Source organism: Cnephaeus nilssonii, assembly GCF_951640355.1.
Source record: "Cnephaeus nilssonii genome assembly, chromosome: X".
NCBI classification, from domain to species: domain Eukaryota; kingdom Metazoa; phylum Chordata; class Mammalia; order Chiroptera; family Vespertilionidae; genus Cnephaeus; species Cnephaeus nilssonii.
In genome coordinates this window covers 129089578-129115883 of record NC_137071.1, presented here as the reverse complement: position 1 = coordinate 129115883, position 26306 = coordinate 129089578, and the positions used below count along the sequence as shown (strand labels likewise).

The window sequence follows — 26306 nt, the reverse complement described above, 5'->3', positions numbered from 1 at the left end:
AGACACTGCCATCATGACTTTTCCCAGAACAAGCATGGTCACTTTCACCCAATGTGAGCACACTAAAAAAGGCACTAAGAGTTCGCCATGGCAACAGCTTGCGACGATGCCTTTTTCTTCCCAGTTTCTGTGTGTCTCTTCAGGTCTTGTGTTCTAAGCTGTGAGAAAGGGAGGGTGTGGGCGGTCTCTGATATGACATTGTGGAGGAAGGGACAACAACTTGGACGGTGTGAGTACCAACCACCGTAAATGGCAGTTACCGGAAGAAATCCACTTCAACTGAGTTGGAGGGTGCTGCATGGCCTCCCGTGCTGGGTGTAGGGTTCACATCCTCACCAACCGAGGGTCTGCATCTGTGTGTACCCTGCCATTCAATGCTGAAGCCACTGAAGTTGATGTGACACCAGCAGTGTGATTAATGACAGATTTCTTAACTCTAAGATTGCTATGCAAATTATCTGATACCTCTTATGGGTTGTTGCCAGGATTGAGTAAAATGCATGTAAAACACTTAGCATTAGTTTATAATAAGCATTCTGTGGAAGTTAGCTGCTGATATTGCAATTGTTCTGTTCACTTATTCACTATAGTATCTTAAACACTTCGCACAATGCCTTGAACACAATAGGCATTCAAAAGTATGTGATGATATACTCTGGTTTCTTTTCAGACCATATACATCTTCCACCTAATAGAAAAATGTGTGTTGAACAATTCTGTAATTTCAAAAATCAAAGCAATAAGACCCCAAAGCAGATTGCTTACACAAAATGCATACTCTTGGCTCAAAAATATAAGGTAATAAGCTGCATTGTGGTAGGTGACAACACTATGATTTACAGATCCTATAAACATAAATGACTTTATGCTGCTTTGAAGCTTTGTAGAATCTTCTTTCTTCTACCACCCTCTTCTCTCTTCTTCTTCCTCTATTGCCTCTATCTACCTCCACCCAACCATACCCACAAAATGAGCATTACCAGAGGCTTCATAGTTTTAGACAGTGCTCTGGGACAAAGGTTCTGATCTCATCCCATATTTTACTTCCAACCGTATAATGCCCATTCACTTCTCCTCTTGAAAATATGGACCCCAAACGCCTAAGTACACTCAAAATGGTGGTTTGCCACTGGATTCCCTTCCTAGATTAGGGTACCAACAACACCACATCATACCAGGCAACTTACCCAAACACTGCTGAAACCTGTTGTCAAGAACTGTTTACAGTTTGCAACTTTATCCTACTTGCAAGCTAGTGAGTTAGCCTGCCAAACATTCAAGAGATGCTTTGGTTATAAACAAAGGGCAGTTTATTAACAGCAATACTAGTAGTAAAAACATCAGCACTTTTTGCACCAGTTTCCTGAGCTTCAATTCCCACAAGTGATACCAGGTCCTGGTAACTCCTGAACACACAGTGGGTTACAGGAGAGGAACCCTGAGCGTAGGGATTCCAATATTTTATAATGGGAAACAATCATTCCTGCCTTTTGTCTCAGAGGAAGACATTGCTTTTTTTAAAATATATTTTATTGATTTTTTACAGAGAGGAAGGGAGAGGGATAGAGAGTTAGAAACATCGATGAGAGAGAAACATCGATCAGCTGCCTCCTGCACACCTCCCGCTGGGGATGTGCCCGCAACCAAGGTACATGCCCTTGACCGGAATCGAACCTGGGACCTTTCAGTCTGCATGCCGATGCTCTATCCACTGAGCCAAACCGGTCAGGGCGAAGACATTGCTTTTATTAGACTAGACCAGTGGTCGGCAAACTCATTAGTCAACAGAGCCAAATATCAACAGTACAACGATTGAAATTTCTTTTGAGAGCCAAATTTTTTAAACTTAAACTTCTTCTAACGCCACTTCTTCAACATAGACTCGCCCAGGCCGTGGTGTTTTGTGGAAGAGCCACACTCAAGGGGCCAAAGAGCCGCATGTGGCTCGCAAGCTGTGGTTTGCCGACCACTGGACTAGACAGTAAGCATGTCTGTGCTTTGTTATGGAATGAAACACCACCTCTATTTTCCAAGGCTATGAGCAAATCGGTAACTTACTCCAGAGGGAGATACTATCTTTGTCTTCCAAAGCTGTTTGCTATATAAACATCCTTGAACAGAGAGTAGTTGGTGCCTCTGCTTGCAAGATCTACAGAATTGCAAGGTACTCATGGAGAATTATCTCTCAACATAGCTGACTAACTTAGGCCTGACAATCTACTTTAAGAGTAAAAAGGCCTGACTGGTATGGCTCAGCGGTTGAGCATTGACTCAGGAACCAAGAGGTCACCAGTTCAATTCCCAGTCATGGCAGGGGCACAGGCCAGGATTTTAGGCTTCATCCCCAGTTGGGGGCGGGGAGCATGCAGGAGGCAGCTGATTGATTATGTTTCTCTATCATTGATGTTTCTATCTCTTTATCCGTCTCCCTTCCTCTCTCTCTCTAAGAAATCAATAAAAACATACTTTTACAAAAAGAGTAAAGAGAAAAGACAAGCATAGCAAACTGAGGCTCTAATGGCTCAAGAAAAATTGGCTTGTGTGACCTCTGTATAGAAGTGTTTCAGTATAAAAATGTCATGCAATCTTCTTCATTTTATATAGCACTGAGAATGGCACTTTTACCCAAGTCTAGAAATATTCATTAAGTATTCATTACAATTTATTGGGGAGCATTTAATGATTATCTTTATGTGCCAGGTACTGTGTTAAGCTCTGTTCCATTATTCTACTAATCATCTTTTCACTCTGTTGAAAGTAAATTTACTGAAATCATTTTCATCTTCTTTTCTTTGTAGCAATTTTTAATAACTTGGTACATTAAATTAAAATAATAAAACTATAAAATTAGAACTGGCCTTCAATATTTTTAAATGTACTACATGAAAGATGAAATGATTTCACTGCAAAAAAATTACATTTCAATTAGCCTTTAATTCATGCCACTGAAAATAGTATGCAAATTACTTAATCATTCAAGATTAGACATTTAAAACAAATTGCATACTTACACATCTATGAAAGCATGGGCATTTCAGGTATTTTCAAGAACCATTATATACCTCTTTAAAAATACTTACATTGTGACAGTTTTTAAAAATACATAAGATTTATTCAGTAGCCAGGAGCTTCTTCAGAAATTACATCTATCTTGCATTTGTACTTCATTATAAAAATCCAAATAAGCAATTGCTGTTCAGTAAGATTTTAAATAGAAATCCTATATTTTCCTAGGTGGGAAGAACTAGCCCACCTACTGAGCTTTCAAATACTAATCATCATCATAATTATCATAGCCCTAAAGTATGCTTTCATGTACATTTTCTCATTTAATCTTCACTAATCCCAATGAGGCAGATAATGCATGAAATATAAATATTCAGCTTATGGATAAGAAAACCAAAGCTGGACTAGCTAAGTGACGTGCCTAAGCTAAGGTCACGCCCCAACAAATGGCAGAAAAAGATCTTCAACCTGGGTTTTCAAGCTCAAAGTAAATACCATTACTTTCCACAGCTTGCACTGAACTATATCTCACTGTACTGAAGCCACAAATTAATTAAGTGAAGGAAGGTTGGAGTTTTATAGGCAAAACAGGATAGAAATAGGGAGAACTGGCAGCGACCATGAAAGGGAGAGAGAGATGATAAAGCTGCTCTTCCCGAAGAGCCTGCATATCCCAGGCCCCCACACTCTTTCTTATCTTAGCTCCCATACTTCTTTCACCAGATGGTTTTCAGAAGTTTTTCGTGGTAACAGAAACAGATCTGACCATCCAAGGGTTGGAAAGAGAAGGCAGGTCTAAGGCTGAATAAAAAAAAACTTTAATAACAAGAAATCCAAAGTCACAATTCCATGTTAATCAGAAAACTAATGTGGGCCATATGAAATGTATAGTTGCACATGAGAGCCTTCAATAATATATTTGAGGGTTCTCTCAACTGTGTCCTTTGGGAATTGAAATTTCTATTTATTGATAATGTGTGTGTGTTTATAGGCTTCCATGATAAATGACAGAAACCCCATCAGCAGGAATTTGTTCTGGAATATCAAAGAAATGGGCAGGATGCCATGTCTTTGGCACACACTGAAAAACACTCAAGATCATCAGGCTATAAAATAAAAATAATGCTACAAAATGGAAAAACAACAGAAGCACTATATTTGCCCTTTAAGTCTTTAGATGTTTACCTTCTACACTGTCCCAAGTTGGGCAGATGTCCAGGCTCAGATACCTGCTTTTAAGCTCTTCCTTATCTTGATATTTTACATCCCTCTTCCAATTTTTAAAGGCTCTGCTATCTGATTATACTCTGCAAGCTTTAACTTTCTAACATCTCCCTGTGGTTTAGATCAAAATGATAATAGATTCCCTTTAAGTTTAATGTGTTTTCATTTCACTCAGTTGGGATTTGCTTTAGATCTTTGCTCATACCACTAAATTTAATTTTTAGGAATTTACCTCCCAGAATTAAGTATGTTGTGTTCATTTTAGTAACATTGTAGACCTAGGATACATCCAATGAAAACAAGAGCTGGTTCTTTGAAACGATAAACAAAATTGACAAACCTTTAACCAGACTCATCAAGAAAAAAGGAGACAGGACCTCAATAAATAAAATTAAAAATGAAAGAGAAGTAGCAACTGATACCACATAGATACAACAGATTGTAATAAAATACTATGAAAAACTATATGCTAACAAAATGGACAACCTGAGTAAAATGGGTAAATTTCTAGAAACATACAATCTTCCAAAACTGAATCAGGAAGAATCAGAAAATCTGAATAGACCTAAAGAAATCGAAGCAGTAATAAAAAATAAAAATAAAAACTCCCAGCAAACAAAAGTCCTGGACCCAACAGCTTCACAAGCAAATTTTACCAAACATTCAAAGAAGCTAATAACTATCCTTCTCAAACTATTCCAACATATTTAAGAGGAGGGAACACTCCCAAGATCATTTTATGATGCTAGCATTTTCCTAATTCCAATCCCAGATAAAGACAATAGAAAGAAAAAAATTATAGGCCAAAATCCCTGATAAATATAGATGCTAAAATCCTCAACAAAAGATTAGCAAACTGGATCCTGCAATACACTGAAAAGATCATACACCATGATGAAGTGGGATTCATTCCAGAGAGGCAAGATTGGTACAAGATCCGCATATTAATAAACGTGATACATTACATTAACAAAAAGAAGGGTAAAAACTACATGATCATAACAATAGATGCAGAAAATGCACTTGATAAAATCCAGTACCCATTTATGATAAAATTGCTTATTGAAGTGGGAATACAGGGATCATAGCTAAGCATAATAAAGGCCATATATAATGTTACATATCATGATAACATCATACTCAGTGGACAAAAACTAAAAGCATTTCCCTTAAGAACAGGAATAAGATAGGGATGTCCACTTTTTACCACACTTATTCAACACTAGAGGCCTGATGCATGAAATTTGTGCAAGGGGCTTAGCCCCCGCCACTGCGGCTTCATCCAGAAGATCGTCTGAAGGACATCCAAAAGGATGTCTGGTCTAATTAGCATATTACACTTTTATTATTATAGATAGTACTGGACATCCTAGATCAGTGTTCTTAACCAGGGATACACTAAGAACCAAGTTCTAGACCCAGGCCTACAGAATCAGAAACTCTGGTGGTAGGTCAGAAGATTCTAATTATCTCTCTCAACTGAAAACTGGTATATCCTTATCAGAATATCATAACACATTTCTAATCATTATCATTTCTTTAGCATAGATTAGTTTGGACTTGGTAGTATTTGACAAACTATTTTTCTGTTAGACAATTGGAGGTAAAACTATTGGGGTTAACGTCTGACATTCTTGGCTCAGTGTAAATTATTTCAACTACATTGCAACAAATTCTACAAATATAACACATCTAACCAAAAAGAGAATAATATCCTGGCAAGAAATGAAAGCAAGCCTTGAAGTGCAACAGTGATTTGACTTATAATACACATATATCTCTTTGACTTATAATACACATATAATCTCTCATGAACATTAAAAGTAAGTTCTGATTAGAAGCTGCATATATCTGAATGCCCATTATGGCACCTTGATAAGGGATGCTTCTTTGTTCTTGGCTTATTCTAAACTCCCCTTTCCCTAAAAACTTTACATGTTGGAGAGGCAACTAAAAGGGAGGTTAAATCCAGGTGCACGAATTTCTAAACGTTCTGCTCCACAAAAAAACAAGCAAACAAACAAGTGTATCTGACCTCCTAGTTCATTTGGAAAATACTGAAACCCTTTGAAAGTGACAGGAACACCATCAGTGTGCAGCACCTAAATGTGACCCCTAGCCCCTTCCCAGAGCCCACAGGCACATGAAAAGCAGTCCCAGACCACTCAAGACACAACTGAAAGAAATACTACCTACCCCATCCCAGATCTGAGCCACTGAATCATTAAGTGTGTTTTCTTTTCGCCAGTTTTTTAATTTAGAAAAGCCTAAAGAAGGTATTTAAATTATTTTGCAGAGTATCCTCTGTTCAAACAGACTTTCCTTCACAAAAATCATCATATTAAATTTCAAGAGAGACTGGTTTCTCACTAAACAAAGCTTGGTTATTCGTGTTTGCTTTCCACAGGACTTGCTAGAGCCCATCAGGTATCTTCACTCTGCTGACAAATTCAGTCTCATTACATATCATGATTACTGTGTATTTTATACAAACCCCTTGAGCTGTGTCTTCACTCAGGGAAATGACCTGATCAGAATGGGCCAATCAGAAATTCTGAAATTTTCACAGAATACTTTAGAAATGTCTTTTACTCAGGGGTTTTTTTTCTGAGTGTTTATGAATAACATTCCCTACTACTTACATAAAAATTATTTTCAAATAAATCATTATGACTATCTTCAATTTGCCTTTGGAGTCTGCCTATGTGAGATTTGAAATCAAGAGGGTGAAAAATTGAAAACTCTAAATAAAAGTCTTTCCAAGGTCCTCAGAGAGGATCTTGCAATTCATTTGTTTTCTTGGATAGTTTAATAAAACCAAGACTCACTGGACAGGTGCCAGTGAGCTCCAGGAATATGAGTTTTCACTTAAAAATAATAATAAAAATCAATGCAAGTCACTAATGCAGGTTCTGGATGTCCTAGACTTCCTGTCCATCACTTGTATAAATTTGGTGTCATGTAGGGAAGGTAATCAAAAAATAAGGAAGGCTTATTTAGAGAATATCAGAGTAAAGCATTTAAGTGTAAACTTACAAGAAAACATTTCTTTACTAAAACAATATGTCACTTACCTAATATACACACTTACATAAAATGCATGCTCATGGAAATTAAAAGTTATAAATTTTCTTTCTTTTCTGAAATAATTCTTCAAGCATTTTCTAATACATTATTATAAATATTTAAAAACTGCCTTATACATGTTAACAAATGACTCTAAAGAGTCAGAGACCTCTTATCCATTTACAAAATAAAATGTCACACTTTTAACGTTAAAAATTTGTGAAAACCTTTTTTAAAATATCAAGGCTGCCTTAGCTGGTTTGGCTCGGTGGATGGAGTGTCTGTCTGCAGACCAAAGTGTCCCAGGTTCGATTCTGGTCAAGGACACCTACCTCAGTTGCAGGCTCCTCTCAAGCCTGGGCCCTGGTCAGGACATGTGGAGGAGGCAACCAATCAATATGTTTCTCTCACATTGATATTTCTCTCTGTCTTTCCCTTTCTCTTCCACTCTCTATGAAAATCAATGGAAAAATATGTTTGGGTGAGGAATACACACACACACACACACACACACACACACACACACACATACATACATACTAGTGGCCCGGTGCACGGGGGTGTCTCTCAGCCCAACCTGCATCTTCTCCAATCTGGGGGATTGGGCCTAAGCCAGCAGTCAGACATCCTTCTCACAATCTGGAACTGCTGGCTCCTAACTGCTCACCTGCCTTCCTGCCAGATCACACCTAACCACTCTGCCTGCTGGCCTGATCACCCCCAACTGCCCCCCTTCTGGTCTGATCACCCCTAACTGCCCCCCTGAGGGCCTGATTGCCCCTAACTGCCCCCCCAAAAGCCTGCTTGCCCCCAACTGCCCCCCCCTACCAGCCTGATTGCCCCAACTACCCCCCCCGCCAGCCTGCTTGCCCCCAAGTGCCCCCCAGCTGGCCTGCTATCCCCCAACTGCCCCCCCTCCTGTCCTGATCGCCCCTAACCACCTCTACCTCGGCCCTGCCACCATGGCTTTGTCAGGAAGGTCTCCCAGAAGGTCTCCCAGTCTAATTAGCATATTACCCTTTTATTAATATAGATATGTGTGTATATATATATGTGTGTATGTGTGTGTGTATATATATGTGTGTGTGTGTGTGTGTGTGTGTGTGTGTGTATCAAGGCATTTCCATATTTCCTAAAAGATTTACCATTAAATCATAAGTTATTCAAATGAAAAGACCAAAGGAGTAGAGAACATATCAGTTAAAACGCAATGAATAATGAGGACAGCTCATATTGCCTCCTCAAACCAATTCTTCCTTCTCCCTCCACTAGTAAAATCAAGCACAGACACCAAATCAAATCTTCTTCCTCTTTCCACCACCTCAACAGCAGTTCTATTCCAACATGGTGGAATAAGCCTAATTGTATTCATGATCTGGACACCCCTAATTCACAGTCCACATCTCTAGTCTTGACTTTTTCCCTGAAAACACATGTCAAGGTTCCACCTGCCTGGTGGGCATCACCATACAGATGTCCCAACACACTTTCAAAGTCCTCATGACCCAAACAAACATACTTCAGTTCCAAACCCAATGCTGCTCTTTGCTCCATGCTCCTGGGCTTTATTAATGCATCAACCACACAGTGAGCTCTGAGGCAATCATTTAAGACTCAGATGGAGCAAATTATCTCTCTAAGCCTGTTTCCTTTTCTGTAAAAACCGACAATGACCTATTTTAGATGGTTGTTAGGGGATTAAGTAAGATAATGATAAAGTAGGCACTTTATCATTAGATATTCCCCTTCCTCATACTGTGTATTTAAGCACTTCTCACAGCCTATCAACTCTGCCAACCAAATGTCTCTAAAATCTTTCTCCTATTTTCTATTTCTACCATCAAAGTCCTGGTCTGGACACTCAGCATTTCTAACCTAAGCCATTGCAAAACTCTTGGACTAGTCACCTGTTCCCTTCTCTCTCTCTAAACCTGCTTGCCTATAAGCTCCACAAGATAGGAGTATAACAGGTTTTATTCCTTTTCCATTTCCCCAAAAACAAGCACAGTGTCTGGCAGAGAATACGTTGGCAATGCTGACTGACTCACAATTCATCATCCAGACACAATGAAGCCATGCTCTAAGAAAACGTTCAATCACCCAGCTGGCATGGCTCAGTGGTTGAGCATTGACCTATGAACCAGAAAGTCACGGTTCAATTCCCAGTCAGGGCACATGCCCTGTATGGGGGTAGGCGCAAGAGGCAGTTGATCAGTGATTCTCTCTCATTGATGTTTCTATCTCTCCTTCCCTCTCCTTTCTTCTCTGAAATCAATAAAAATATGTTTTTTAAAAATTAAGTAAAACCTCAATCCCACCGAAACCGGTTTGGCTCAGTGGATAGAGCGTCGGTCTGCGGACTGGAGGGTCCCAGGTTCGATTCTGGTCAAGGGCATGTACATTGGTTGCGGGTACATCCGCCAGTGGGGGGTGTGCAGGAGGCAGCTGGTCGATGTCTCTCTCTCATCGATGTTTCTAGCTCTCTATCCCTCTCCCTTCCTCTCTGTGAAAAATCAATAAAATATATTTTTAAAAAAACCTCAATCCCTTGAGCATTGAAGGAAGTCCTTTGCATACTGACTCATCACCAGCTTATTCTCAAGGTCCCCAAATTCCTCTATTTCTACCCCTAGAATCCAGTATAGTATATCAATATGAAGGCACTAAGCCAAATAAGTAGCAAACAAAAAGTTTATTCGACATAGGCAGAAAATCATAAAATGTGTTAATAATGATAAATAGTAAGTAAAGCATGTATATATTAAACAGAGAAAGAAAGTTATGGAAGGACCAAGAGATAACTAATTTTCAGTATATATTAAGTATACATGAGGCACCTGGGTTCTAAATATTCATCATACACTAATCTACAAGATATAGTAAATATTCATGAGTACTCAATATTCATGAGGCCTTAATTCGGCCACTCATCCATTGGTGATACACATTCTGGCCCCATATGTCCTTTGCCCAAGAAACAAAAAAAAGTCTCTACTATTCAGCAGGTGTATTGGTGAGCTGCAGCTGTGGCCAGGCCCACTGTCCCTGCATCTCTCTGATACACTATGTGCCATTACCCCAAGGTCCCTTCTGTCTTTGGTCCTTCTTGAACTTCCACTCTGGTCTCCCAACCACACTAATTAGCAGGAAGGGCTGATGCAGCAGAAAGAGACACATAGGACCATTGCTTATCCCAAGGTTCAGGCAAGGTGGTCATTCCATTCACTTTTGCCCTGTCCTAAGTGTGTGAACCTACCTCATCTCCTCCCCCTTGGTTCTTGCTATGTATTTGAAATCATTTTAATGCATCATGTGATTGATGCATTTTAATTTGGCCCATGAGGCTTCTGTTCTGTGGTCTCTGGAAAGCCCATATGCATGCTTCTTGGAAGCCACCATTGCACCAAGGTAATATCCCACACTGTACTCTGGCTGCTTTGTAGGAGGAGCAGAAATGGAATCAGAGAGATCTATTAGGCAGCTATTCCATTATTCTAATCAAGAAATAAGGTTATCCAGGGTTACAATAGTAGCAAAGGGGACAGAGAAACATGAACAGATTCAAATATGTTTTGCTATGAGAATAAAGAACAAAGATGGTGGGAGTAAACAACAGGAAAAGTAAATGAAGTAGAGATGATAGTCAGAGAAGGCAATTTCAGAGCCTAAGCTATTAGAGATGGCAATACTCAGAAAGACAAAGAGATAATAATATACCCAAGAATCATGGTTTGTAAGAGATCAAAGGGGCCTTGGAAGGTCATCAACACCAAACACCAAACATGTGACTCCCTTCCTATAACTCTACTAACTGTCAGTGAAAAATAACCCCTGACCTGCTCCCAGGACCATCCATCTATACCAATGACCAAAACAAATATGTGACTCCCTTCTCCACCTAACCCTGACTATGCTCACCCAGAGCCATCCACTACAAGTTCTGGCAGCTCTCTTTCAGAAAATTATTCCTCTTACTGAACTGGATTCTGATCTATTAGAACCTGTCCTTGAGGATACAGAAAATTAGGTTACCCCTCCTCCATATGATATCCCTTTAGATTTCTGAAGACATTTATCAGGCACACCTAAGTATTCCCTTTAAAGATTTTCCATTTCAATAATTTGCCTCATATATGACAATTTCCAGTTCTTTCTCCATCATGGTTGTTATACACTAAAGGCATAACGCACTCAGCATTGTTCCGTATGACTTACTAATAGCATAAACAGAAGAAATCAGTCACTTCCCTTAATCTATGCCATGCTTCTAATAATGCCACCCAGGATTAGCTTCTCAGGTGGCCACATCACAGAGTTAACTCTTGTCTGGTAGAAGTGGAGTATGGATAAAGATGACTGGTGTGCATGGGGTGAAAGAACAATAACCCTCTGTTGAAATATCATCAAAGTCTGTAGTTAACGGGTATGAGGATGAAAGGGTGGTTGAAGCAAATGGCACTAAATTCAAAAAAGAGTGAATACTGATCTGGAAGTGGCAGTACAAAACAATCCTCTCTCTTCCCTTGAGAGTGTTGTGAAGGAAGTAATATGATCATAGCAAAAAGACCAAAATATCTAAAGAAAAAAGTCAGACATGGGAGAGTTTGCTCATACTAGAATATCACCTGAAAGGATACAAGTATGTCACAGAAGAGTGAGAGAAGTGGCCAATTTTGAGGTAGGGGGCAAGAAATCTGATAAGTCACCATTAGTAAATACAAGCTAATAGCATGTGTATTTTCACCATTGCCAACAAGTTAAACACTTAAGAAGTAGCATGGGGTCTTTTTTTTTTTTTTTTTTTTTTTTTTTTTGTTAATCCTCACCCAAGGACATTTTTCCATTGATTTTTAGAGAGAGTGGAAGGGAGAGGAAGAAGACAGAAAGAAAGAAACATTGATGTAAGAGAGACACATCAATTGGTTGCTTCCTGCACTCACCCTGACCAGGACTGGAGAGCAAGCCTGAAACCAAGGTACTTGCCCCGGATGGGAATTGAACTTGGGACCCTTCAACACTCTATCCACTGAGCCAAACCAGCTAGGGCAGCATGGGGTCTTTTTAAAAAGCTACAGAAAGATAGTATATAAAGGCAGAAGTTTAAAAATAAAGAACTATAACTCTGCTTTAAATAGATACCTTGAGGCAGTCCGCTATTTTTCATCTCTGGTTCATTTACTTGAATTGTGTCATCTTCAAGGTAGAAATAGATTTTATAGCGTCTTATTCTATACTCTTCTATCCTTTTATCATGCATTTCAGCTTCTTCATAGGCATCAAAAGATAATACCTGTTGGAATCATAATTAGAAACTAAGAAATAAAAAATTCAGCAAACTTAAAATCAATAAAGCTACTTACTTTCCATATCCTTTTTGTTACTGTAAAGAAAAAAGTTGAGGCTATTTTGCAAGAAGATATTCTACACATCAGCTATGATAATGAATATACGACCCAGATTTCAGTATATAAAGATTATTTTATATTTTCATCACCATCTGGTTTTAAATGATATTAAAGCAATAAATCCATCATTCATCTCTACCATAAATTGAACTGTCTGTTTTTGTAATTTCAGTGGGATTCTATATGTATGTGCTTTAAACAAAATAATATTCTTTCTCACAAGATAAATATAAGTTTTGTCATTTTTCCATTAAAAATAACACAAAACTACCTTGGTTCTAGGATAAAATTATCCTGACTTCTGGTCCTGCTGATTGCTTGCCTTGAGAGCAATTCAAACAGGCATACCTGAAATTCTTCTAGTGTACCAGAGACCCCACCTTATACTTTTTCAGGAACCTCAAAGAACCCAGCTCAATGCCAGACCCAGTCTCATCTCACACTGTGTTATGTGTTTGGGTGGGTGGGTGGGTGGAACACTCAGGTAGGAGAGGCAGATTATACAGTAGTTAGTAAAAATCAGAGATAGTCAAAAATACCCTTGAATACCCTTAACCACTGAAACTGTGCCTCGTTCAGTAATACAACACAGCCCAATTTTCCCCCATGTTCAATGAAGCAAAGGCCTCTTGTTGCAGAGCAGTTGAAACAGCTTCCTTAGGCTTAGGTGCCATGTTGTATGGGGGAGGGGGGAGAGAGAGGATCTTTAATAATTGGAATAATTATCAAATGGTGAGATGCTCACATACTGAGAAAAACATGGTAATTGAGGACAACTAAGAGAACAGTAGATTTAGGCTACCATTTTAAGCTTTACCTGGGGCACAAGCTACTTGAAAGCTCCATTTTAATATTCCCTTTGTTCCCATTTTTTACCAATTTTTATCATTAAAGTTGCAAAATTTAATCGTGCATATGGTGTAACATCAGGGTAATTCAAAATGGACAATATAATAGATATGAGTGAGTCTGTTTGGGTGGTCAGTTATCCTAGTTAGGAATACACTGAGTGGTCAGATTATTATGATCTCTGAACGCATAATAATCTGGCCACTCAGTGTATATCCTATATAATAAAAGGCTAATATGCAAATTGCCCCCTCGACCAGGAGTTCGACCATGAGGCAGGCCAGCCAACTGCCCATGTCGCCTCCCCCTGGCCAGGCTGGCCGGACCCCACCCATGCACAAATTCATGCACTGGGCCTCTACTATATATATATATATATACACTGAGTGGCCAGATTATTATGCGTTCAAAGATCATAATAATCTGGCCACTTAGTGTATATGCTTTGGGAGTGTTGAGCAAAATTCTATCAGAAGCCCACACTTTAGAAGGAGCTGATAAAATGTGCCAGTAGTTTATCTCTGATCAACACAGGAAGCTTTGTTAATTACCACAAAGGATTATAGAAGTGAGTTTTAGTTAGTGAAATAATTATATTCAAAATGAAAAAATCAGCTACAAATATTGACTAGGCACTGTCTTTACCAGTTCAGGTTCTAAATATCTACTAAGCCCATAGATTTATATCCTTCAAATGGCACCTTTGGCTTCATTCCAAGATGGTCCCATGTTCAGCTGCTTTCTTGGGGAATTCATCTGGCCTGATTCCATTTAGACATTAGCTAAACTCATGACTATAATATTGTCGTATTTATGTTGAGAGAATATTTCTGGTAAGATGCTATTGGATGGATACAGGGTTTCTTTCTGGAGTGATTAAAATGTCTTGGAACTATGCCCTACCCAGTTTTGCTCAGTGGTTAGAGCTTTGGCCTACAGACTGAAGGGTCCCAGGTTGGATTCCATGTCAATGCACATGCCCCGGTTGCCAGCTCGATCCCCAGGAGGAGACATGCAGGAGGCAGCCAATCAATGATTCTCTCTCATCATTGATGTTTCTATCTTTCCCTCTCCCTCCTCTCTGAAATCAATAAAAATATATTTTAAAAAATAAATAAAATAAAATGTCTTGGAACTAGAAAGAGGTGATGGTTGTACAACACTGTGGATATACTAGATGTCACTGAATTGTACACTTTAAAATGACTAATGTTTTATTTATGTTATATAAATTTTACCTCAATTTGGGGGCATGTGGGTGGGGGTATGCTATATGGAGTCAATGGGATAAAAAAAAGGAGCATATATAGTACTTTCAAATATAAATATTTTAAATAAATAAAAATTAAAAATTATATTGGACACCAAACTGTGTTGGGCATGTTAAAATGGTGAATTTTATGTTGTATGAATTATATCTCAGTAAGAAAAAGTAGGGGGTGAGAAGATGTTGCTGGAACATCTAAAAGGACAACAGAGCTGGGGTTTTATTGAGCTTTCAGTAAAGGTAGCAAGGGAGAACAGAAAATGTGCCCTTCCCCCCCGCCCCCCCCCCCCCCCGCCAAATGTGCCACTTTGGCAAGTGGGTTATTTCAAGCTGAAGACAATAGGGGCCCAACAGACTCAGGAAGAACTTTTACTTCCCACTTAACTACCTAAAAGAATTTAGACAGGGGCCCTATACCAGGAAGAGAGCTATTATCAGAGAAAACTTTTTAAATCAGAAAGATTTATCTGCATGGCATGGCAAACATTTGTTTACCAAACATTTGCTCTGCCCAACTTCCTGTGAATTGTTCCACTCTCCTTTTAAGCCCCAGAGCCCTACCCTCTTCTCTTTAGCTCAAGATGGATGTAAGCCTCAATTTCCTTTATACCAGGAAGTCTCATATTTTTATGGGGCTGCCATATATTCAAAATTTGTTTTCCTCCTGTTAGTCTGTCTTAAATCAGTTTAATTACTAGACTAGCCAAAGAACCTAGAAAGGAAGAAGGGAAGTTTTCCATCCCTACAGTAGTATTCAGTAGTATTCAATCTGAAATTTATCCTTTGGTAATTGGGTCAGAAAGTGTAGAGAAAATATTCATAGCTCTCACCTACTTCTATGTATTGAATATGTATTTATTAATGACCTGAAATGTAGTTGTCCTATATAATAAAAGGCTAATATGCAAATAGACCGAACGGTGGAACAACTGGTCACTATGACGTGCACTGACCACCAGGGGGCACACGTGGAACATAGCCAGCATCAGCCGTGGTGGGATGGTGGAGCAGGTGAGCAGGGGCGTCAGACAAAGGCAGGGTGCTGGTTACTGTCATCAGGGTGAGCCTCTGGTGGTTACTGAAAATTCTTTGCTCCCACGCACCTCAGTCCTGCCTGGCACTTGCACCTGCTACTGGTGCTGGCCCCGCTCATACCCGCTGCCGGCGCCCAACACCGGCCCGATCGCTTGGCACTGTCAGTAGGTGTGAGCGGCAGCTGCTAGCCCTGATCACTCCTCAGGGCTTCTCCAACTCCCCCTGCTCCTGAGGGGCGATCAGGGCCAGCAGCTGCCTCTCGCACTCGCTGCTGGCAACGGCCCTGCTCGCACCCACTGCCAGTGACAAAACTGCTGCTCAAACCCACTGCCGGCACCAGCCCCACTTGCACCTGTAGCTGGCACCAGAGCCGCTGCTTGCACCTGCTGACGGCACTGGCCCCAATCGCTCCACATCAGTGGGTGCGAGTGGAACTGGTGCCGTCAGTGTGTGGGAGTAGCGGGGGAGCAGGGCTGCCAGCAGGGGGACTGGGGCCGTGGCAGGAGGTGCCGAGTGGGGGCACGGAGGATGGGCCAAGACCCATCCCTGTGCCCACTGCAGCCTCGCAGCCTACCGTTCCTTTCAAGGTGCACGAATTCATGCACTGGGCCCCTAGTGAATATATATTTATGAATGATATACTGATATATATTTATGATATATATTTATGAATGACCAAACTGATATATACTGATGAATGACCAGACTGGCATAGATCAATTGACAACACTGTCATGTATGTAATCATTAAATACTCATCAATCTAATGATGAATTAAAAGTGAGTAAAGGATGCCAAATGGAAATAACGAGAAAAAATACATCATTTTAAACTGGGCTTCAATATTTCTAGGAGAGGGATATACTGATAGTTCATGTTCTGGTCCCCTGAGAATACAGGGCTGCAGAACTCCACCATGAAAATGAAGGGGAGCACAATCTGTCACCTCAAAATATGCCTATTTGGCATAAGGATTATTTTAGGGTGGTTATTTTTAAGAAACTGCAGACACAGGGGAAGCTCTGAAAACTGAGTAAAAGTTACCCTTTTGTAAGAAACATTTACATGTATAAGGAAAATCTCCATGCGCAAGGGTGTTCTCTCTGTACCAATTAGAGAAAAATGACTTCAATCTACACAACAACCTTACCCTTGCTTACTGTGCCTTTCCAGATAACCTCCTCTAACTGGCCTTCCCCTTCCCACCACACCTTGTGTTTTTAGCTAGAGATGATATTTAAGGTGTTGGTTTGCACCATGACTGGGAGTTACACAGTTTTCCTGGGGTCTCTCCCATGTATACAGGTGGCAGCCATTGCTGACAGAGGCCTCTGATGCCCTCTGCATTTCAGGAAAAGACAGACTGAGATTTCAACCTCCTGTACTATCCCCCTGCATGCTTACACCCTCTGAGTCAACCACTGCAAGGATGTTCCTGGTTTTGTCTTTTCACCAATGAACTGAGACCTGCCGCAACTTGCATAAAACAGACCGAATTGGCAACTTGGGCAGAACCTTTCTCTGTAAAAGGTGGCCTCCCTTTTGTCTCAGTGGAACACAAATGAGGTTGCTACCTGAATCGGTGTCTCCCAGGCTACAGCTCTTTTGTTCAAATAAATGCTTTCTTTTATTTATTACACTATAAAATTAATTTTGGTTTACATAATCATGGTGCTGGGAATAAATTGAAAAATACAAGTATTAATTCTAATAAAAATTTAAATATATTTTTATTGATTTCAGAGAGAAAGGGAAAGGGAGAGAGAGATAGACACATCAATGATGAGAGAGAATCATTGATCCGCTACCTCCTGCACATCCCACACTGGGGATTGAGCCCACAACCACTAAGTCACGCCATCTGGGCTAAAATGTTTTAAATGTACCAACCTATAAGACACAGGTAAACCTATAAATCTTGGGTAAATTATTTGATTTAGATTATTACATAAGATAACTTAAAGATAATTAACTTAGCCCAGCCAGTGTGGCTCAGTGGTTGAGCATCGACCTATGAACCAGGAGTTCACTGCTCGATTCCCAATCGGGCACATGCAGGGGTTGCGGGCTCAATCCCCCGTGATTCTTTCTCATGATTGATGTTTCTGTCCCTCTCTCCATCTCCCTTCCTCTCTGAAATCAATATAAATATATATTTTTAAAGAAAGTTAACTTAGTTAAATGTGCTAACAGCAATTCTCGACCTTGACTTCGCATTAGGAACTTAAAAAAAAAAAAAAGAGCCAAGCCTAAATAAATTATATCAGAATCTTGGGGTGGGTGAGAGTGGCATTAGTATATTTTTAAAGTTCCCCAAGTAATTCTGAAATTCACTCAGAGTTTTGAACCAGTGAGCAATGAGCTGAACAAAAATTTTTGAAAGTGCAAAAATTTGACATAAGGAAAACAAGCAGAAAGCAAAAAGGATAAAATAGATGAATTTGAAAGAAGAAAAACAACTGCAACAAATAAAACCAAGTTTTTTAAATAAATGAAATAGATCAGATTCTAACAAAGATGATCAAGAAATAATATAAATAATGAAATAGTACATGACATATAGAGATGCAATAAATTATAAATTATCTTATTATGATAAATTATAGAAGCTTTTATGAAAGATAAATTTAAAGCCACAATTAAAGAGATGATATTTCTGTAAGAATTGTGAACTATCAAAACACATGAATAAACTAATAACCAAATAAAAAGTGAAAAAAATTACCCAAATAATTGCCCCAACAAAGGCTCCAACCAATATGATTCACTAATGGATTCTTTCAAACTTTCAAGAAAAATAAAATTTCTACAACATTATATAACTCCCCCAGGATACCAAAAATAATAAAATAGCATGAAGGTGAATTGCAGTGCCTGATAGTCTTACCGTTAAAAAAAAAAAAAAAGGAAACTGTGGAGCAATAATTCTCACCCAGGCTGCACATTAGAATCACCTATAGAGCTTTTTAAACTGGTGCTTGGAACACACACACACACACACACACACACACACACACACACACACATACACACACACACACAGAGAATGAAATCAGAATCTCTCAGAGTGGGCCCAGGAATCAGTGATTTTTAAAGTTCCCCAGGTGATTACAATGTTGAGAACTACTGCTCCAGAGCAATTTTACTACGTATGATTTATAGAGCAAAGATTCTAACTAAAATACAAGCAAACAGAATTCAAATCCATAAGAGTTATAAGCCACCCTCACACACACAAAAAGCAGCATTTTCCTCACAGATTTAAAAAATGTTTACAAATTAATAAAATAAGGGCAAATATAGGAGTGTGTCAATAAATAAAAGGAAAATATTCACTCTTAAGAAATTATCAGGTAACTGCAAATTAAAATAACAGCAAGTCACTGGTTTTGTTTGTTTCTTCTATTAAACATACCTGGTAGGATTATTGGATGGGATGTTAAATTATTACAATTCTTCTGGGACCATGTGGTGCTATGAAGAGACATTTTAAAATTCCTATACTTCTCAGGAACTTTATTTCTGGGCATATAGCCCAACGAAGAAAAGCAAAATATGGAGAAACATGTGCAAAGGTGTTCTTTGCAGCATTTACTTTTGTTAGGGAGAAAAAACTAGAGTGAGGGAACTTAAAGGGTTAACCAAAATGAAGTGTCTGGTGAATTATGGCACATCTATGTACTCTTGGATTATGAGGAAAGCACTAGAATGATGTTTAAAAAAAAACTATGCAGCAATACGAAAAATATTTAGGTTATATAGAAATGTTGATTTAAAAACACAGGATTGAAAATGGCAGCATACTACAAAAACTGTGGTTTTGAAAGCACGTATATTTAAAGTATGTTTTAAAAGCTGTAACTATGTTTTTGTTTTTTGTTTCATTTCTTTATTGATTAACTATGTTTTTTGAAAAGAACATGGGGGGAAAGGGAACGAAAGGCAAACAATGGCGGCAGCTCCAGGGGTAGACTGACCTGAGGGAAGTCGGAAGGGTTCCTTGCAAACCGCTCCGTGTCATACCCTCCCCACAACCCCACTCCTGCCCTGACTCCCCCCACTTCCGCCCTGACTCCCCCCCCCCCCCCATTCTTCCCTATGCCGGCCACCGTCCCCCTTGGTTGAAGTGAGTGCTTCCGGTGGAAAGGACTGGTGGGTGGGGCGAGCTGTGCTCTACTCCCACACCCCTCCCTTCGGGAACTAGATTTGGTAATGTCCTCCTTCACCTCCTTCACAACATTGGTGGCTTGAACCTCTAAGCCTAGTTCAAGAGTGCCCTGTGTGTGGTCTGTAAGGCACCTTGCAGTCTTTTCAAGGGCTTCAACATTTCAGAAAAGTCTTCTATTTCAAACCACATGGAGCTTTAGACCCCCTCCCCACCCCAGCTCATCCCCACCCCCACCCCCATCCCCACCCCCACCCCCAACCGGAAGTGCCTTAATGCCCTGGAAGTGCTTTGATATACCGGAAGAAGAAGGTTCTTCGTCACCTCAGAAGCACATCGTGGGCTTGGGCGCCATACTGAGCCTTCGGTGAATCCGCCTTGAGACTTCTCCCTCGCGTTAAATCACAAATTCAGTGAGGCCTTTGACATTCCGGAACACTGAGAACTGTGATGGGCAGGTGAAAGAAGCGGACCCGTCCGCAGCCAACGGACGGGTGCGAAGGCGAGCACCACAGGAACGCCTCAGAGGTAGGGTCCCCGAGAAAACGCAAATGACTCTGGGAGCCCAGTGACGTGGCCCCCTCCAGCTGGCCACCTCTTAGTTCTGCCTCACATTCAGGAGAGGCTAGCAGCCCTGAGTGTCTGAAAGCCTAGAGGAGGACCTTGTGGCCTTCAAGCCGAGGTTTTTCCAGGGGCTCAGCCTGCCAGGGAAATTCCTCCTATTCCTCAGGCCCAGATGTGGGTGGAGCGGCCTCCAAAGACTGACTAATTCGGAGCGCTTTGGGTTCGTTTTGTCTGGAATCCCCTCAGTGCCCCCCACCCACCCCTTACGTGCTACGCGCTACGCGCTCTGCCTTGCCGGCGCCTTTCTAGGAGAAATGGCTTCTCGAGACGATGCCTACAGCTTTAAAGCTAATTCCAAATACAGTTCCTATAAGTCTATGAACTCTGAATTTGCTGCCAAAGCTGAGAGTCAAAATGGTAACAGTGAGCAGCCAAACAAGTCTTGGAGAAGGTGCGGTAGACGGCAACACCAAGGCTCTTCGCTGACCTACGGGTTAGCTATCCAGAGCACCTTGGTAAAACCAATGCCAAAAGAAAAGGGAGAGGCTGCCACTAGAACCAAACCGAGCACTAGAGAGCATCCCAATCCTGGTGCAAGACCAGCTAGTGCTGTCACCTCTGTTCCTCAGAAAAAGCACATGTCAGGGCCAGAGGTCAAGGAAAAGATGGTGATAAATGTCAGCAACTTGCATGACAGAAAAGTATTTATATATCCTCAGGAGCAATCCAGTGAGAAGCCACGTGGTGACTCAAGAGTAGTCATTTTTGAAAAAAGCTCTACAGCCTTAAAATTTCTGGGCAAATGTGACTCTCATTCAGAAATCCAAAAGCATACTGAAAGGGGTGTAATGATTAAGCACCCCTCTTCAGAAAGGGCCTGCTCTAATGTGAATGACATTTCTATAGTCAGATTCTCTCAGGAGGGGCGAGGCTCACTGAGTCTCTCAAGAATTTCAAAGTCTTCCTCCTTCACCACTAACCGTGCCATGTACCAGCCTTCTTTGTACAGTGGCCCTTTACTTAACTATGCCAGCTACTGGACCAGCAGTCCAAAGCCTTCTCACTATCCCTCCATGGGCAGCAAGAGCAATAATACATCCCAGGCTGGGAACAGCAGCTGGGGCTTCTTAAGAAATTATTCCTCCAGCCCTGCAGTGTGCTCCCAAAACTGGTCCAGAGACCTGAAGGCAGCAGGGCAAAGTTATCCCCAGAATTCTTATTCATTTCATTTCTCCAGAAGTTCAGAATCCATGGTGAGGGAGAAAAGAACTTTCCAAGAGCAGACACTAGCACGTTCTGGGGGAAGGTATGCATCTAGTTCCCTGCCAAGGAGCCACTGGGAGCAGAGCCTAAAGGAGGGTTTCATTGATACCCATTGTCACTTGGATATGCTGTATTCCAAGTTGTCTTTCAAAGGGACCTTTGCCAAGTTCCGACAAATATATAGCCATTCCTTCCCTAAGGCATTTCAGGGCTGCATCTCTAACTTCTGTGATCCTCGCACAATGAAGGATGGCCTATGGGAGATGCTGTTGAGTGAGGATCTGGTTTGGGGAGCCTTTGGCTGTCACCCCCATTTTGCACGTTACTACAATGACTATCAAGAAAGAAATATTTTGCAAGGCTTACGGCACCCCAAGGCTGTAGCTTTTGGAGAAATGGGCTTGGATTACTCTTATAAGTGCACTACACCTATCCCGCAGCAGCACAAGGTATTCGAGAGACAGCTGCAGCTGGCTGTGTCCCTAAAGAAGCCCTTGGTGATCCACTGCCGAGATGCTGACCACGATCTGCTGACCATCATGAAAAAGTGTGTGCCTCCTGACTACAAGATTCATAGGCATTGCTTCACTAGCAGTTACCCAGTCATTGAGCCCCTTTTGGAGTACTTTCCCAATATGTCTGTGGGCTTCACAGCAGTCCTGACTTACCCTTCTGCCTGGCAGGCCCGGGATGCTCTGAAAAAGATCCCACTGGACAGAATTATTGTGGAAACTGATGCACCCTACTTCCTTCCTCGTGGGGTTCCCAAAGGCTTTTGCCAGTACTCTAATCCAGGCATGGCCCTGCATACAATTCAAGAGATGGCCAAAATCAAAGAACAGCCACTCTACCGTACCTTAGCCACCTTGCGTGAGAACGCTGTTCGCCTCTACAATCTTTAAGCAAAGAGAGCACCGTCAGGAGTCTTCTAAAAAAAGGAGACCAACCAATTGACAACATAGACTTGATTTGAACTCTGCCTGTATCCCAGCTCAAGGATGTGTTCAGCAAGCCCATTGGCTCAGAAAAAAACAGGACATAATGGTTTCCTCAAAACCTCTTCAGAAGACTTCTTCTGGCTGGTAGGATGCAGTACAATGGGATGGGAGGAGGGGTAAGGGGGTCTCCCCTTGATTTTATTACGGTCTTTTTCCTCCCAGCCAGATTGTGCCAGCATAATCATTAAGGAAGAAGAATTCCATTGGGTATGACTTTGCTAATCCAAATTTCTGTTCTCTGCAGCCAGGGTTTTTGAGCAGTTGGTGAATAAAATCACCTTGTAAGAAAGTGAGGAATGTTGAAGTTTGAAAGTGAGCTAGGTGATTTGTTCTGTTTATTCTGTAAATTTATTTTTATAGGAATTCTATAATCCATATGGTTTGTTGTTACATTCATAAATTCAGTGACTGTTCAACTTTCAATTTCTTGTTTCTAAAGATAAACCAGCAATAGCATTTCATCTAAAAGGAAATTGATTTAGATGAAAATTGGTTGGTTAATAGTCATATTGTGCCAAGGTGCGGGGGTGGGGGGGCTGTGGAGGAGCTTGGAACGATGGGGGCCAAACTGGTTTTGAATCTGAACCAAACTCCCAAAAGTTGTATTAATTCCAAATCTCTGCTGGTAACCAGTATATAATAGCAACTGTTCATTCAAATTGCTCTGATTCTTAATGAGACCCAAATATATATCATTTTGTTCTCAGCACAAAAGCCTCCTCCACCGAGAAGCCCTCCCTGACTACCAATCTATAATGTTCCTCTCACCTGAGAGGAAAAAATCCTTGGCTTATGGTTTAGACTGAATTATAGCACTTAACACTGAGATTGTGTTGTTAGTTTATTTATATGTTCATTGGTTATTTTCCCCACTAGGTTTTAAGTTTACAAGCTTGTCAGTCTTGTTCACACTGTACATATATACCTGATGTAAGAATAGTGCCTGGAACAAAGCAGGCAGTGAGCAAAGATTTCTTGAATTAACATGTGACTGAATAACAGACTTCATTAACATCTGAGAGTTAATGACAGTATTTGGACGAGGGGGCCGATATTAGAAAGAGAATACAGAAATAAACCATCATCTTTCTGATTAAAGGCCAACTATATTCTCACTACATAAGATCCATGGAGGACTAAATGTCATTTATCTGGTCCTAACAAAGTGACATTACCAAGTGGGCATTTAAAAAAATGGGTGTGAATAAATGGCTGGATGTATAAGGACACATTCAACAAGATAAGGAGTATATATACATGAGGTAATTTTCATTTCCAAAACTAAGATCTTTTGATATGAAGAAAGTACTTTGTATAGTACTTGGTGTGTCTACTCCATTCTGGGGGTATCAGAGAGCATGAAGGCAGCCGGTGATCTAGAAATTCAATTTGCTGTTAGTGGTCCCTGGGCTATCAGTCAGCCTGGAGTCACAAGGCATCTCAGGCCCATTAACAGGCTCTCTGAACCTTGGCAGTCCTTTCACTGCAGGTCAATATTTTGCTTCACTTAAATGTTAGAAAGGCAGCTGTTTCTACCTTTAAAGCTAAAAAGGAACAAACTGCCCACTTTGTCTTGGGAGATGGGAGATAGAGGATTCTGGTTGTTTTGTTTTGTTTTGTTTTGTTTCAGTTGGTGTTTATTCATATATGACTTTAAAATTAGTACTTGTTTATTATAGATTTCTGAGACTATTAAAGAACACTAAGTGGAAGAAAAAATAGTCCATACTCCTACTACTTAGACACAATCACTTTAACAACAGTAGCAGCTCTTTGGCAGTTTCTCTAATATTATTGACTAATTCCAGCATTGTTTTTGAGTCAGTTTTGCTAGTTAATATTTACTATAATATTCACTTCATAATTAGCATAAGTTGTACATTTTAGTGTCTCTAAATTTGTGATTTAAATGGATCACTTTGTGTATTTTTGTTTACTTTCCTGAACAAACAAGTTAGAAGTCTAATTCTGTTTGTTTTAAATAATCAACTCTTAGACTTCTTGTTCGAATCTATTCTGCTTCCTGGTTTATAAAATTTTGCCTTTAAGTTTGAGATTTTTTTTTCCCCTGCAATTCTTAGATGTCTGGGTGTTTTTTTTTTTGTGCTTTTTCTAATGGCTTAAATCAAATGCTTAGTTTATTTTTCATTGAGAGAGGGAACGAATAAAGCATTTAATGCCATAAATTTGCCTGTAATTGTAACTCTGCTGTATCCATAGGAATTTTTATTTCAGTGAAGTTTACTTTCCCGCTGTCAAAATAACGTATATGCATTATAAAGATATGAAAATATGCACAAAAGAAGTGCAGGGTATTTCTGCAACCCAGAACCCACTGTTTTGTTAACATCTTTCCCATTGTGATTGTGATTATATAGCTACACCAAATTATATATACTTTTTAAAAATGCATATGCTTCACGCCCAAACTCACTGAAGATTAACATCCTACAAAGTCCCACCACCAATCTACAAACAATGTTCATATTCTGGTGTAGCTTTACTTACAGTCATTTGTAAAAATAGAGTTAAAAGTACAAAGTATATCTGTTTATTAAGTAGAGTTAAAGAAAGAACATTTACAGGTACTAGACAAAGATGATATAAACTTTTTTCTCTTGATTGTTACTTTTAATTTTTAAAGACTTGTCAGTTCGAGTATTAATTCTAAGTCAATATATGTTAAAACTTACCTAAATACTTCTCCTTTTTATATCCCTATCTTGCATTTGGGATTCATTGTATTAGTACTATTCTTTAACATTTATAGTGTTTACATTCTGTTTTGAACTTTAAATAAAATTTATTTGATAGTTACTTATAAGTTTGCTTCCGTTGTTTACCACTAATCCTTTTATTTCATGACTTCCCATGGCTGAACTGTTTAATTTGCTTTATAATTGGCTGGAGTGCATCTTTAAACAACTTTCTCAGGAAAAATATGTAGATGGCATGTTTGTGAGAAATTATGTATCTGAAAATATATTTCTGTTGCTGAGTCTAGAATTTCTCTTTCACAAACATTTTCCCCTAAAAGTAATAGATAGTGCTTCATTTGTGCTTCATTGTCTTCTGGCATTTATTATTTTTTAATTTTATTTTATTGTTTAAAGTATTACAAATAGTAGCACATATGTTTCCTTTTTTCCCCATTGACCTTCCCCTGGCCTCTCCTACCCTCCCCCCCCCCCCACCCAGCACATGCCCTCACACCCCCTCCCAGTGTCTTGCATTCATTGGTTATGCTTATATGCACGCATACAAGTCCTTCGGTGGATCTCTTACCTTGCCCCCCAACCCTCCCCAGCCTTCCCGCTGTAGTTTGACAGTCTGTTCAATGCTTCTCTGCCTCTGTATCTATTTTAGTTCATCAGGTTATAATGTTTGTTATTATCCATAAATGAATGATATCATGTGGCATTTTTCTTTCACTGACTGGCTTATTTCACTTAGCATAATGCTCT

The 26306-nt window shown here is 40.0% G+C and overlaps 2 protein-coding genes across 2 annotated transcripts in view; one reads left to right on the top strand and one right to left on the bottom strand.

Annotated features, from left to right (window-relative positions):
* Positions 1 to 26306, bottom strand: part of EFHC2 (EF-hand domain containing 2) — a gene marked incomplete at both ends in the record, with an annotated part of 146991 nt that overhangs the window by 94355 nt on the left and 26330 nt on the right. The window contains one exon of the mRNA XM_079764649.1: positions 12436 to 12586. Within this exon, the coding sequence (XP_079620775.1) occupies positions 12436 to 12586 (151 nt within the window). The remainder of the gene's footprint in view (positions 1 to 12435; positions 12587 to 26306) is intronic.
* LOC307096063 (putative deoxyribonuclease TATDN2) lies at positions 20896 to 22746 on the top strand (the record flags this gene model as incomplete). The annotated part of the gene is made up of 1 exon (XM_079765641.1): positions 20896 to 22746. The coding sequence occupies one exon, from the start codon at positions 20896 to 20898 to the stop codon at positions 22744 to 22746; it is 1851 nt and encodes a 616-aa protein (XP_079621767.1).